Source organism: Pituophis catenifer, unplaced genomic scaffold (assembly GCF_029215685.1).
Source record: "Pituophis catenifer annectens isolate HBS135680 unplaced genomic scaffold, rPitCat1.0.hap2 SCAF_1, whole genome shotgun sequence".
NCBI lineage: Eukaryota > Metazoa > Chordata > Lepidosauria > Squamata > Colubridae > Pituophis > Pituophis catenifer.
This window is the reverse complement of record NW_027256881.1, coordinates 22,716,086-22,730,580: the sequence shown is the minus strand read 5'-3', so window position 1 is coordinate 22,730,580 and position 14,495 is coordinate 22,716,086. Positions and strand designations below refer to the sequence as shown.

Genomic DNA, 14,495 nt, shown 5'->3' with positions numbered 1-14,495 from the left:
TTATTATCTATACTTTCCTTCACTCCTTCAACTGGATCTAAGAAGTAGTCAGTGCTTTCTTGGGGGAAGATGTACTAGATGCCTTCAAGGAGGAATTGATGTGTCTTTCTTCTGAAGACGCCTTCCTTGGATCTTCCCTTCTTAGGGATAGCTGTGGAGAAAGTGGTGTGGCTTCAATTATAAGTGCACTAGATGAAATGTACTATCTGGGCCCTTTTCAGGCCCTAAATAGAACAGAAATGGATAGATAACCTTGGTAGATTATCTCATAACATGGATAGAATGTCCCATCTTTATTGTCCTCTTAAGTGGCAATTTGTAGCATTAATTATGATATCCTTTTGGATGAGCTGTGAGAGTTGGATACATGTTTTACAGTAGATCCTAAATAGACACTACTGGAAGCAGTAGTTCAAGAAGTTGAACTGAAGCGTGCTCTGTCTAATTCCTAATGTTTAACATGTATACAAAAAGATGCAGGATAAATATGGCATTGATACCAAACTGTGTCTTCTTGGACAAAGCCAAAGATGCAAAATAATTCTTGACCCAGTGCTGGGAGGTTCTGATAATCTGGATGGAAGAAACAAGCTGGATGAACTATTTGTCTAAAAATAATCTGGTATTCTGTTTGCTCAGGTTTTAAACATGAGTGGTGTTCCATCCTCATTGAAAGAGTAGTTTTGTGAGTTGTATGTCCTCTTGTCAAATTTGCAGGTAGAGGCTGTGACCTTTGCACAACTTCAACTAGTAGGCCAGCTGCAGCCATTCCTGGAGCAGGAGCCCTAGCAACAATAACCCATGTTTTCCTCATCACAGGATGCACTGCTGGAGCATGGTGTACATGGGGCTTCCTTTGAAGACTAACCAGAAACTGCAGCTAGTACAAATGCAAGTATCTACATGCTGGCAAGTGAGACCTGCTGCAGCCTATAACATTAAGTATTGGCTTTCAATAGAATTACAAATACTATTCAAAGTAGTGGCTGCAAGAGAAGATACTTGTGGGATCACCTTCTCCAGAAAGAACTATTACCTGTTCAGTATGTTCATCCCAGTTGGGGATGCTAAATGTTCCCCATATAGGAGAGATGAGGCTGGATATTTCTGTGTGACACAGAGTAGTCCAGTTTGTACCAACTCTAGTACATTTTTCTAAAACTGCCAAGACCGACCTTTTCTGCAGTGCATTTGATGGGCTGGCACCAGCATATTAAAAACTATTTACTTCCAATTTTAAGTACTTAATTGCACTTTCTGTGTTTTGGTTGCATTCTTTTATTTTTAATGTTACTTTCAATTGCCATGAATTGTGAGATTCAGTAGTGTATAAGCAAATAAAGTCAACATGAATAATTTCAAACAAAGTATTAGGTAAGGACTTGCATGACAATATAATATTATTTTAAGGGGAGCCTACAAATACATGATAGTAAAATTTCCTTTGAGTCAAATTTGCCTGTGGCGACTTCATGGATATATCCATATAGCTTTCTTTGCAATAAAACAGAAGTGGTCTCTTATAAACTTATTTGGGGGGGGGGATTGAAATCTCCTAGAAGCAGCTATCTTTGAACAGACATGTTAGGATTTTGGCAGGCTACAATGGAAACTAAATTTCCAAAGCGTATCTCATTGGTTGCAAATGTCCATGAGAAGATGTTGCAAAGACCTGAAGAAAACTGGTTGCTCTTTCAAGTTTCTTTAGAAGCTGGATCTTTCAGTCCAGTGGCAAGTTGACAAGAAGTCCTGTTAAATGACAAGTTCTAGGAAAAAAGTAAAGGCAGATTTGTTTCCCTTTCTATTATTGATAAAGGCATTTAAAGGTAGTAAAAATAATGTAATGTGAGCTTCATAGAATTATATTCATAGTAGCCCTTACTCATGTTGTTCTTATTGTTAGAAAAATTACACAAAATGTCTGAAGAAACTCAAAGTACATCTCCTAATGTATCCTCTGAATATCTGCATTTGGTGCAAAATCAGTATAAGACACTGAGTCTTCTCAAATATTGGTTTGATAATTCAAAAACTATAGTAAAATTGGCTTCACATAGCAAAAAATACAGAGATTGGCAAAAAGAGTGGCTGTATTTGTCCTTTTATTCCATTCAAAAGCTCAAAAGAAAAATACTCTGACTTCACTTGCTTGAAAGTTATTTTGCTTCTTTGGAACTATTACAACTATTACATCCCCTTTTTGTTCTTTTAAGATGTAATACAGCTCTTAAATGTGTGGATGTCTGTGGTTGGATGCAGTTAAAATCTTGCATAATTGTAAGTGTTTGAGCAGAGCTCAAGAAGCAAACCTAAAAGTCCAAAGCCTGACAGACTTGGATTGTCTTTCAAATACTTTATTTTTTGACTGGGGAGAAGTGGAACTGTAGTGTCTACACTTTAAATTTTGTATCCTTTGAGGGAAGAGGACTGACTGGCTTTGTTGAGCTTTGCAATTTAGCTTAATGCATCATCATCGTTATGTATATATGTACAAAACAGGAAGTCCTTTCAGATCATATCAGCAATCTACTTCCTTATATGTACAAAAATAAAGTTGACTGAAACAGCAAAGGCAAAAATTGATACAACATAGGCAAGCCCCGTATTTTTAGGCCTATCCAACCGTGGGGCAGAAGGGGTTTAATAGCTAAGGTTGCAATTTCTTTTCTTGTGTGTGTGTTCCTGCAAGACCCCACAGTAGGTAGAAATCCAGATTGTAAGTTTTTTCTGGGTGCTGTAACCATGTCCACAAATGAGATTCCTTTGCAAGGTAAGACTACATTTCCCTATCTTGAAGTGAACTTAGATAATTTTTCCCACAATATGTTGCAGTGAATGTTGTTCATATTGGAAGGAACAGGAGGTTCTGTATGATTCCAGGCAAAACTTATGGTTGTTTAATTAAAGAGCTGGCCTTTATTAGAGCTAGCAACTCTCTGTACAACTTCAGACTACTGAATGTTAGAGTAGAGAGAGAAAGCAAATGTGGATTATTTTTCTGAGTCGGTTACTGATATGGGCTGTGGTCAGTCTACAGTTGATCAATTAGAGTTTTCCAAATTTCAGAAATCTAGTAGAAAGGCTTTTGATCACCACAATTGCTGTTTGTTTTAAGGGTGCAACAACTCTGAATCTAGGCAGTCAAATGCTTTAGAGCCTGCTTTGCAGCCAGAAGATCCTGGGTCATGGAAAGTCTTTGGACTGTTCACAAAGGGGTTGTTTCTAGTCATGTATCCATATTCAGCTGGAAGGTTGGAAGAATAGTGTAATCCAAACCAGAAAATACAAACAGTTAATTGTTAAAAAGATGCTACAGAAACTAGAATATGATCAGTTGCAATGTATTTGAACTGGGTTAGCCAAATGATGAGTCTGGACTATACTCTGAGATTTGTATCAGTGTTTCAGATGAGTCCCTAGAGCAGGGGTCCCCAAAGACACAGTGCATTTATAGCTTTCAGTAGAATGGTACTGATCTCTGAAATAAAAGGCGGTCCCTACTGCCTTTTAAGAAAAGCACCCAGTGTTTTTACACCAAATGATAATTAGTTTTATTAGGATGTATAGGTTGTGCTTTTATAAACATGCAAAATTGGTGTAATGATTCCACAGGTAAGAACTGATAACTGTTCTTCTCTTAATTTTGATTGAGTTTCCATTTGTTAATCCTCCTTCAGGTACTAGTTCGGAAGATCAAGAGCAAAGTCCTTGGTGCTCTCTGAGTTTGGTTATTTGCTTGCAGATGTTACATTATCCTGTTGGGTAACATCACCAGTCAAATAGTTTCACTAGCATTAGATGACACTTACTGTCTATTAGTAATTGCTTCTTTAAGTGCTTTTGCTTGTATCAGTGATACAAGCAGATTTAAAGCTTTACATAGACCTAATGTCCAACACTGAGTTTTTCAGTTACCCACATGAACACTTCCAGTACTCAATGAATATTACATTTGTTTCTGATATGCAAATATTGAAAAATCAGAGGTAGTTGTTTACCCTAACCATGTATCTGGAACAGAAGTGATGGGAGCTGGACTTGTTGCCAGGTGACTTCCAGAGTACTTCCACCTACTTTACTTGGACTTCAGTAAAGCATTTGATAAAGTAGACCATAACCTACTACTAGATAAAGTAGAAAAATGTGGGTTAGACAGTATCACCACCAGATGGATTCGTAACTGGTTGACCAACCGCACTCAATGTGTAGTCCTCAATGGAACTGCATCTACATGGAGGGAAGTATGCAGTGGAGTACCCCAGGGCTCTGTTTTAGGCCCAGTGCTCTTCAACTTGGACGAGGGGATAGATGGGGAACTCATCAAATTTGCAGATGATAGCTGGCAGGAATAGCCAACACTCCAGAAGATAGGCTCAAGATACAGAAGGATCTTGACAGACTTGAACATTGGGCGCTATCTAACAAAATGAAATTCAACAGTGAAAAAAGCAAGGTTCTACATTTAGGGGGAAAAATCAAAATGCACAGGTACCGTACTGTATATGTGGTACCTTGCTAGTAACTGTGAGAGGGATCTTGGAGTCCTAGTGGACAACCATTTAGATATGAACCAGCAGTGTGCAGCAGCTGCCAAAAAAGCCAACACAGTTCTGGGCTGCATAAACAGAGGGATAGAATCAAGATCACGTGAAGTGTTAATACCACTTTATAATGCTTTGGTAAGGCTACACTTGGAATACTGCATTCAGTTTTTGTTGCCACGACGTAAAAAAGATGTTGAGACTCTAGAAAGAGTGCAGAGAAGAGCAACAAAGATGATTAGGGTACTGGAGGCTAAAACATATGAAGAACGGTTGCAGGAACTGGGTATGTCTAGTTTAATGAAGAGAAGGACTAGGGGAGACATGAGAGCTGTGTTCCAATATCTCAGGGGTTGCCACAAAGAAGAGGGAGTCAAACTATTCTTCAAAGCACCTGAGGGTAGAACAAGAAGCAATGGGTGGAAACTAATCAAGAAGAGAAGCAATTTAGAACTAAGGAGCAATTTCCTGACAGATAGAACAATTAATAAGTGGAACAACTTGCGTGCAGAAGTTGTGAATGCCCCAACACTGGAAATTTTTAAGAAGATGTTGGATAACCATTTGTCTGAAGTGATGTAGGGTTTCCTGCCTAGCCAGAGGGTTGGACTAGAAGACCTCCAAGGTTCCTTCCAACTCTGTTATTCTATTCTGTTCTAGTACAAGCCAAGGTCACCTTTGATATGTGATAACTATCTTTTCCATGTGGAATCTGCCCATCCAATGAGATCCAAGGCGAGGGGGGTGGGTCTTCTTGGTAATGCTTCCTGTTCTTTGGAGCAAGTTACCCCTAGAGTTGAATTCTTCTGTTACTATTCTGGATAATTACTTGATTATTATTCTAAAGATCTTGCTCTTTAAAGGGGCCTATGGAGAAGGAAAGGAAGACTGAATGCTCTCCCAAAGAAATGATCAAGGAATTAGTGGAGGTGTATGATTGAAATTATTGGGGTTCTTTCTTTGTTTTGATGGTGGTGGTGGTGGTGGTGGTGGTGGTGTGTGTGAATCTATGTCATATACTTGTAATAAGTTTACTTAAAATATTGAGGTTTTGTAAGCAGCCAGTCAACAGATTGCAGCAGCATAGAAACTTTTGTAATAAATAACTAATTCAGTGTAATGGGGAAAAACTAAAGCCAAGTGCCTCTGTGACTGGCTAGTCTACTGTCCAAATTCCAGTAACTCGTAGACAACTTCAGAACATTAGTTCTGCCTTCTTATGGGTGATAGGGGAATATGATTCTACTGGACCTCTTGGAATGATGGAAATTATATATAAAATGATTTAAAACAATGGACCGAACTACATCTTATTCTCAAATAATTTGTAGTTTCTTCTTGCTCTTGGTTCATTGGACTCATTTACAAGAATAGGCCAATTATCTGCCATAAAGAAAATGTGTACTTCCTTATTGCCTTTGTTAGTTTGTTTATTTAATTATGAATGATATTTATAGCTTTCAAAACTCTAGGCTGGATATAAAAAAGGCATACGCATAAAGGAAAAAAAGAAGTGTACAACATTTACATTGTTAAAAACCCTAATACCCTAAGGGAAAATCTCATAGGTGCTCCATGATTGAAATTGCTTTGAGGACCAGTCTGGTGAATCATCACCGCTTTATGGTAGGGGTCATCTCTAGTGCCTCTAGTGGCAGAGTGTTTCAAAGAAGGGAAGCTGCTATTGAATAGACCTATTTCTTGTCCATGAGGTCCCATGTAACTCTCAAGGGACCCTCCACAGAAATTTTCTTGAACACCGAATGGGCAGATTCAATTCTTTGCGGCCCTGAAATCAAATTACAATGGTCAGATTTTAGGGATGAGGTTGGGGAGATTTGAAGGGTAGGGACGGAAGTGGTTTGACTCCGCGAAGCTGCTTTTTCTGTCCTAAAACCTCTAATAAACGCCCTCCAAAATTTTGATATTTATGAGATAAATTTTACTGAATCTGCAGAGCATCAGGAAACCATATTGTGGCTCCCAGTCCTTCAAATATTGTCCACTTGTGCCTAAATATAATTCCTAAAATAAGATTAAGATAAGTTTAAAAGATATACCTAATAAAAAGCACAAATGTTTCCATTCAGTAAGTGTCCTTGGCATGGCCCTGCCCCCTGTTATCCCTCTTCCTCAAACTGTTAAGCCCTTGAGCCCTTGAGAATGCCATTCTTGATGAAATCGGCCCTGTGACATTTTAAACAATGCCCTTTAAGAGGACATTCTGGCCAATTACAGAAAGAGTCTCCTCGGGGTCCTTATGGATGATTTTTTTTTTTGAACAGTTGAGAAGTATGATATATGACTATCGAATACTCAGAGTTTATTCCAGAGCTCCAGAGCCCAGCACTATATTTCCAGGTATCTGTTTTTCCATGCTTACAATAAATGGCTTTATTTGTGGCATGCTTGCTTAACATCTCGTCATCTTCTGTTCTTGCTTCTTCAGTATCAGCCAGACTTTCACAAGTGTCCTCCCCACAGCCAGGCTGCCCATCTCCTTCTATCCCACCAGGTAAAATCATCTCTTCATCTCAGAAGCACAGCAAAAAGGCACTTAAACAAGTAAGTGGGTGAGCATACTGATTTGTTTATCTGACCTTTAATTTGTGCTTATCTGCAGGTTACTTGGCACTAAAAAACTAACTTAACTTTAAGTTAAATTTGCTCTGCACCTTGCTCCAATTTACATTCTGCTAAAAATTCTGCATAATTGAGCATATGGATACAATGATAAAAGTTAACTAAAATATATGTAATGAAATAAAGCTTCTCCTATAGTCGGGCACGGCAGTCAGGATGGGTGGAGACTTGGTTGAGCTTCCATTGGACCGGGTCTGCAGAAATAAGGGAAGTCCCTCCTCCTGACTGTGCCTGTCAGTTTTTCGACTCGGTCGAGTCCGGACCAGTCGTATCTAGGATAGCTCCGTCAGAAAGTGAATTCTCCAAAAAAAAAAAAAAAAAAAAAAAAAAACAGAGAAAGAAGGTGTTTTAGATAGCTTTTTGCCTGCTATCTATTCCAGCGAGAGGCTTAGCTCCGCTGAAGACCGCTCAGCGGTTCAATTGCCGGCTGGCAATTGCGTCGCCCGCGCGCACGAGTTCGCTCCGTCGCGTTGGGCCCTTTCACACCAGGCGGCGGTAGAGGCGGCGTGAGGACGACGCTTATCGTCCAGCGACCCGATTTTGGCGCGGCGCGATCCCGCGCCTCTGCTTAGTGCTGTACGCCGGCTGGCTAGCACTTTAAGGAAGCCCCGCCTTGGATCGGCAGTTTGAGGCCTCAGGGGACGCCGCGGCCTAGCCTTTGCATTCGGCCTGCAGTTTTTAGCGCGAAGGGGATTCCGCGCTTCTGGGGTTGCTTCGACCGGCTGGCTAGCACCCCATCCCGCCTTTTCTCTGCTCCACGAACAGTTCCAGCCCTTTAGCAGCGCAGTGAGTACAGCACCGGGCGGTTCTGGCTAGGCCCTTTGCATTTCGGAGTTTTGGCGGCCACATTATAGCCCTTCAAGATGGCGGACGCCAGGGCTAATAGCAGGGGCGGCAAAGGAAAGCGCACTCAGGCCTTAAGGGACCCAGAAGAGGGTACTTCCTCAGGGACTCAGATAAAAAAGCCCAGGCTCCAAGGTTCTTCTCAGGTCCCTATGTCCAGGGAGGAGAAGAGAAGGCACAACGCGATGGAGAAGGCCTGTAATAAGGCGGCCTCTAGGGCTAGGCCCGAGCCTTCTTCCTCATTGTCTGAGATCGCCAGGCCTGCATCTGCCTCAGTGTCAAGAGAGGAGGTTCCTCAAACTCCTCTTGCACCAGATCTGTCTCCAGATATATCAGTCTCAGAGGAGGCATTAGTCCCGGGGCCTGGTTCTGTCTTTCCTTCTATGGATGTGGAAGCCCCTGGTCCACAGATAGTCATAGATCCACTTCCCCAGACCTCTGGGACTCAGGATAACCAGACTTCTCAAGGCCAGAAGCTAGATGTTACTCCAGCCTTGGCCCAGTTGATTGCTACTTCCATCAGGCAAGGGATTGCACAAGGGCTTCAGGAGAGATCTTCCTCCAAGGTTTCAGAGTATTTGAGCCGCCACACACCTTCTACAAGTTCTCATCCTTTGCAGGCCTCTTCTCAGGCCCCTGCGAGAGCAGTTTCTCCTTCCAGGGACAGTCAGGGCTCCCTTTCTGGAGAGGAAGAACAGGTCATCATTGAACAAGACTTATCTGAGGATGAGGGGTTAGAGCCTGATCAACCTCCCTTTGTTGGCTTATTTCGCCCTCAAATGTTCCGCTCCTTGTTACACAAGGCCCAAATCACCACTGGCCTTGGTCTTCCAGAAACCAAAGACCAGCCTCAACCAGGGACATCAGCTTCTTCCTCTGCCTTGTTTGAGGTCCCCACAATTCAAACCGAAATTGTGCCAGCACCTAAATTGTTTACAGAGGTGTTGCAGAGACAATGGAAAAATCCCAGTACAGGTCCTATCCCTAACAGTCTGGATAGGCGTTTATATAATTTGGCGTCGGAGTATGCTTCTCTTTTGCAGATTCCTTCTGTGGATGCACCAGTAGCAGCCCTTTCATCACCTTCACCTTCTTCAGGCCCTGCAGAGGAGTCTCTAAGACCGGAGGAGAGAAAGGCGGAACGTACGCTTATTAAGGGTCACCAAGCAGCAGCCTGGTCTGTCCAAGCAGCGTCGGCTGCGTCCTTTTTTAATCGAGCATCAATCCTCTGGTTGAAGCAGCTGCAAGGTCGTATACCCTCTACTGATGTGAGAACACATCAAGATATCAACAAAATTCTAGCAGCAGTAGAATTTTCGGCGGATGCCACCTTGAACGCGGCCAGATTTTCCGCGAAAGCCATAGGCACCGCAGTCACTTCCCGGAGGTTATTGTGGTTAAAATATTGGCAGGCTGATGTGCGTAACAAATGGCGTCTTGCTTCGTCGCCATATGAGGGTGACAAACTTTTTGGTCCTTCACTTGAGCCCCTTCTAATTGAGACCAGAGAGACCAGAGACCACCGTAAGATCTTGCCAGCCATGTCTCGCAGGGCAGAGAGTCGTTCTTCTGGCTCCTTTCGATCACAGTCCTTTCGAGGCTCCGATTCCGGCTATTTCCAGCAGAGGTCTCAGCGCCCCTTCCAACAACGGGGGACTTTTCATCAGGACAATCAGGTCAGACAGGGTCCCAGATACCCCCCCAGGAGACCCCAGAGGGGTGGTAGAGGACGTCCCTTCCGAAGGTCTCGCTAGGAATCTGGTTCCTGCCCAACTGGGAGGCCGTCTGGCCCTTTTCTCCCAGGCCTGGGAGAATAGCATTACTGATGAGTGGGTTAAGAATACCATCAAATTTGGCCTTTCCCTGGAGTTCTTGTCTACTCCTCCTTGTAGATTTATACGTTGCCCAGTCTCTCTTAACAGAGTGAAACGGGCTCAGGTAGAAGCAGCTATTGGTCACTTATTGTCTATTCGGGCCATACAACCCGTTCCTCCTTCCGAATTTGGCCAAGGTTTTTACTCCCGCCTCTTTTTAGTACAAAAGTCCTCGGGGGATTGGCGCCCTATTCTTGATTTGAAAGCCTTGAACCGGCACATAACTTATCGCCGGTTCAAGATGCATTCCTTACAAACAATTTTACTTTGTATTCGGGAAGGAGATTTTTTGTCCTCCGTGGATTTAACTGAAGCCTACCTCCACGTTCCCATCCTTCCCAACCACCGTAGGTTCCTCCGTTTTTGTTATAATAACAAGCATTTTCAGTACCGTGCCCTTCCCTTTGGGTTATCCTCAGCTCCCAGGGCCTTTACCAAGATAATGGCTTCCCTTATGGGATATGTAGCCACCATCCCAATCAGGGTCTCCTTTTATTTGGATGATGTTCTAATTTTGTCACGTTCTTTGCAGCAGGCACAGACAGACCTAGCTACCACCCTTCAGGTCCTCCAGAACCATGGGTTCTCGGTAAATCGGTCTAAGAGCCATTTAACCCCTTCTACTAGGATTCGCCACTTAGGGGCAGTTATTGATACCTTGTCCTCCGAGGTCTTCCTTTCACCAGACCGGGTTGACAGCCTCAAGGGGTTAGCTAGCCGAATACAAGATAGGGGGGCTTCTTCCGTCCTCTCCCTCTCTCGCCTTCTTGGCAAGATGGTGTCTACCTTTGGAATAGTTCCTTGGGCTCGTTTACACTGCCGGGACTTACAATGGCTACTACTACCTTTTCAACGTTCCCATAGGGACAACTCAGCCACGAGACTGATCTTACCTCCTCCAGTTCTACAGTCTCTCTCCTGGTGGACGTCGGAAGCGTTGTTAAAAGGGACCAAGTTCCGAGAACCTCACCGTCTTCTTATCACGACGGATGCCAGCTTGTCAGGGTGGGGCGCTCATCTAGGTCCCCACCTGGCTCAGGGCCATTGGTCAGAGAGAGAGCAACGAATGAACATCAATGTGCTCGAACTGCGGGCTATCTTCCTCGCCTTAAAAGCCTTCAAACCTCACGTCCTTCACCGGGATGTCCTGATTCGTACCGACAACGTAACAGCCAAGGCACACGTGAATCGCCTGGGGGGCACGCGCTCCAAGGCCCTAATGCGAGAAGCACGACGGTTGGGCCTATGGGCGGAAACCCACCTGGCATCGGTACAAGCAGCTCACATCTCCGGGATTCACAACCAGATGGCCGATTCCCTCAGTCGGGCTCCGATCGACAACGCAGAGTGGTCCATTTCTCCTCAACTGTTCCAGGAAATAGTCCGCCGCTTCGGGCTTCCAACGGTGGACCTCTTCGCCAGCGCTTCCAACCATCAGCTCCCTCGGTTCTTTGCCAGGTTCCCCTGCCCCGAGGCGGAGGCAGTGGATGCGCTGCGGTGTCCGTGGCCGTCCAGACATCTTCTATATGCCTTTCCCCCAATCAACCTCTTGCCCAGGGTAATACGGAAATTACTACAAGAACAGGCGGAGATGATTCTCATTGCCCCATCCTGGAACCGGCGTCCTTGGTTTGCAGACCTCGTGTCCCTGTCGGTTCAACCACCCTGGCGGATACCAGACGATCAGGTGACACTCTCCCAGGGTCAGTTACAGCATCCGGACCCTCTCTGGTTCCAGCTCACCGTCTGGCGGTTGAGCGGGGGTTGCTAACCAGACTCCCCTTATCGGAAGGAGCCATCTCTACTATCCAGGCAGCACGAAGGGCCTCTACTACCCGCATTTATGAATCCACCTGGCGTGCCTTCTCGTTGTGGTGTAAAAGGCGACGTCATTCACCTACGTCGGCTTCAGTTCTTCTGGTCATTGAGTTCCTGCAGGAGGGCTTTGTCGCTGGTCTCTCTCCGAACACTCTTCGGCGCCAGGTGGCGGCGCTTTCCACGGTATTGTCCAGCTCTCCCACGGATCCTTTGTCCAAGGAACCTCTAATCCGACAATTTTTACGAGGCGCGACGAACATCCGACCGCCCGCAGTCCATAGGTACCCTACCTGGGATTTACCTAAAGTCCTACAGGCCCTCACTGGGCCACCCTTTGAGCCTATCCGAGACATTTCCTTGAAGCACCTTTCTTTCAAGGTGGCCTTCCTGGTGGCGGTGACCTCGGCCCGTCGAATTTCAGAGATGGCGGCCCTTTCAATCCGGAAAGAGCTATGCATTTTCCACCAAGACAGGGTGGTACTCAGACTGGACCCTTCCTTCATCCCGAAGGTGAATTCCATTTTCCACCGATCCCAAGAAGTAGTCCTCCCAAATTTCTGTCCAGCTCCTCGCCATCACCTTGAAAAGCGTTGGCATACCCTGGACGTTCGACGAGCGGTCAAGGTTTATATCGCCCGCACTGCAGCCTTCCGACGCTCAGATGCACTCTTCGTGTCATTCTTACCTTCCTCCCTGGGATCTAAGACATCCTCGTCCACCTTGGGCCGATGGATTCGAGCGTGTATTTCCACGGCCTATGAGGCTTCTGCGCTTCCTGCTCCTCGCAACATAACAGCTCATTCTACACGAAGTGCGGCCACGTCAGCGGCTTGGTCCACTCGGGCCACGATTGATGAGATTTGTCGGGCAGCCACCTGGGCTTCGCCTTCCCCTTTCGTCCGTCACTACCGCCTGGACAAGTTTGCATCAGCAGACGCTGCCTTTGGGCGTAGGGTTCTCCAAGGTGTCCATACATCCTCCTGAGTGCGGGACCGGTCTTCTCCCGCCCGACTGGACACCTCGCTTTGGTATGTCCCATCCTGACTGCCGTGCCCGACTATAGGAGAATGGGCGTTGGTACTTACCTGATACGCCTCTTCTCTGACTGTCGGGCACGGCAGTCAGCCCCTCCCTGTGTGGGGGAAACCGGTCCCTGCACATTCTCACTGGGAAGGGGGCTGGGGTGTTTCTCATGTGTTTATTTTCAATTCCTAGATACGACTTTCTGCACAGGCTCCCTCGTCTCAAAACTGACAGGCACAGTCAGGAGGAGGGACTTCCCTTATTTCTGCAGACCCGGTCCAATGGAAGCTCAACCAAGTCTCCACCCATCCTGACTGCCGTGCCCGACAGTCAGAGAAGAGGCGTATCAGGTAAGTACCAACGCCCATTCTATTCAAACTGTACCCATGGAAGAATGGCAGTGATGAAATCCACATTTTTTTACTACCGGTTCTGTGGGCGTGGCTTGGTGGGCGTGGTGTGGTGTGGCAGGAGAAGGATACTGCAAAATCCCCATTCCTTCCCCACTCCTGGGGGAAGGATATTGCAAAAACTCCATTCCCACCCCACTCTGGGGCCAGCCAGAGATGGTATTTGCCGGTTCTTCAAACTGCTCAAAATTTCCGCTACGGGTTCTCCAGGGATTTCACCCCTGAAGAATGGGCAATTTTTCTTAGGATTTTTTCATGAAAATTTACCTCACTTTCTGTAGAAATGATAGTCACTAAGATGCTAGATTTCTTTGCATTACAGTCTTTATATATGGCAGAAAAGAACTCAGCAGGCTCTAGCTATTAGTCTGTTAGCTTGAGCATACTGAGTTAGCTAATTGATGTTTCATTCAGTTGCAAAACAGCTGTAAAGTAATAATTATTGCTTTATCCTTGACTCTCATGTTTTTCCCAAATAAAAATAAATTATAACTCTCTTTGGTTTATTTATTGCTTAATTTCAGTTGTCCTGTTTACTTTTTGTTTCATGCATCAGCTTGGTATGTTTTTCCTTTCAGACAGGTGGTATTCCTCTGGCAACCATGTTTGTTCTGGCTCAAAATGCCCTAGCATTTTCTTCATATTGGTCTGTTCCCTGCCCCCCCCTCATTCTCGTATTTCTTTCACAGTGATTATTTCCTTAAGATAATCACATTTCCAATATAATTTACTGAATGTTTTTCTTAGCCTTTGAAATTTGCGTAGATTTTTCTCTAGAGGGTATTTTCTGTTTTGATTTTGATTTCTCCTAGACCTTCTTTCCTTTCCTTTCCTTTCCTTTCCTTGATGCTTTGCAGAAATATGCAAGCAGTCGTTTTTCTTTTAGGAAGATATCTCATTCTGTCAGTGCAATACTTTCTTTTCTTTTAGCTACCAGGCTATATTTCTGTTTCTCTAACTATAGAATAGAATACAGAGTAACAGAATTGGAAGGGACCTTGGAAGAGACACTATGCCATTTCAGACAAATGGCTTCTCAATCTCTTCTTAAAAACCTCTAGCAATGGAGCATTCTCAACACAGAGAGTTTTCGTCATAATTATGAATTAATTGTATTTGTTGCAGAGCCTATATATAATATAATGTAAATTATATTATTTCCTTACATTCCCATGGAGCAACTGCTCTGTCTATACGGGTCAGATTTGTTCATACTTTCTAGAAGATATCTAAGTTTTGAGAAAGGTCTTTGTAATTATGATAATGCCTTGGGTATTATCTATTTGTCTATATCTATTATATCTATCAAATATCTATTAGATATTTGTTGGACCATCTGCAGC

The 14,495-nt window shown here is 44.4% G+C and overlaps 1 protein-coding gene across 1 annotated transcript in view; it reads left to right on the top strand.

Annotated features, from left to right (window-relative positions):
* Positions 1–14,495, top strand: part of ASXL2 (ASXL transcriptional regulator 2) — a 72,546-nt gene that overhangs the window by 45,835 nt on the left and 12,216 nt on the right. Inside the window, exon 6 of the mRNA XM_070946868.1 lies at positions 6,991–7,106. Coding sequence (XP_070802969.1) covers positions 6,991–7,106 — 116 coding nt within the window. The remainder of the gene's footprint in view (positions 1–6,990; positions 7,107–14,495) is intronic.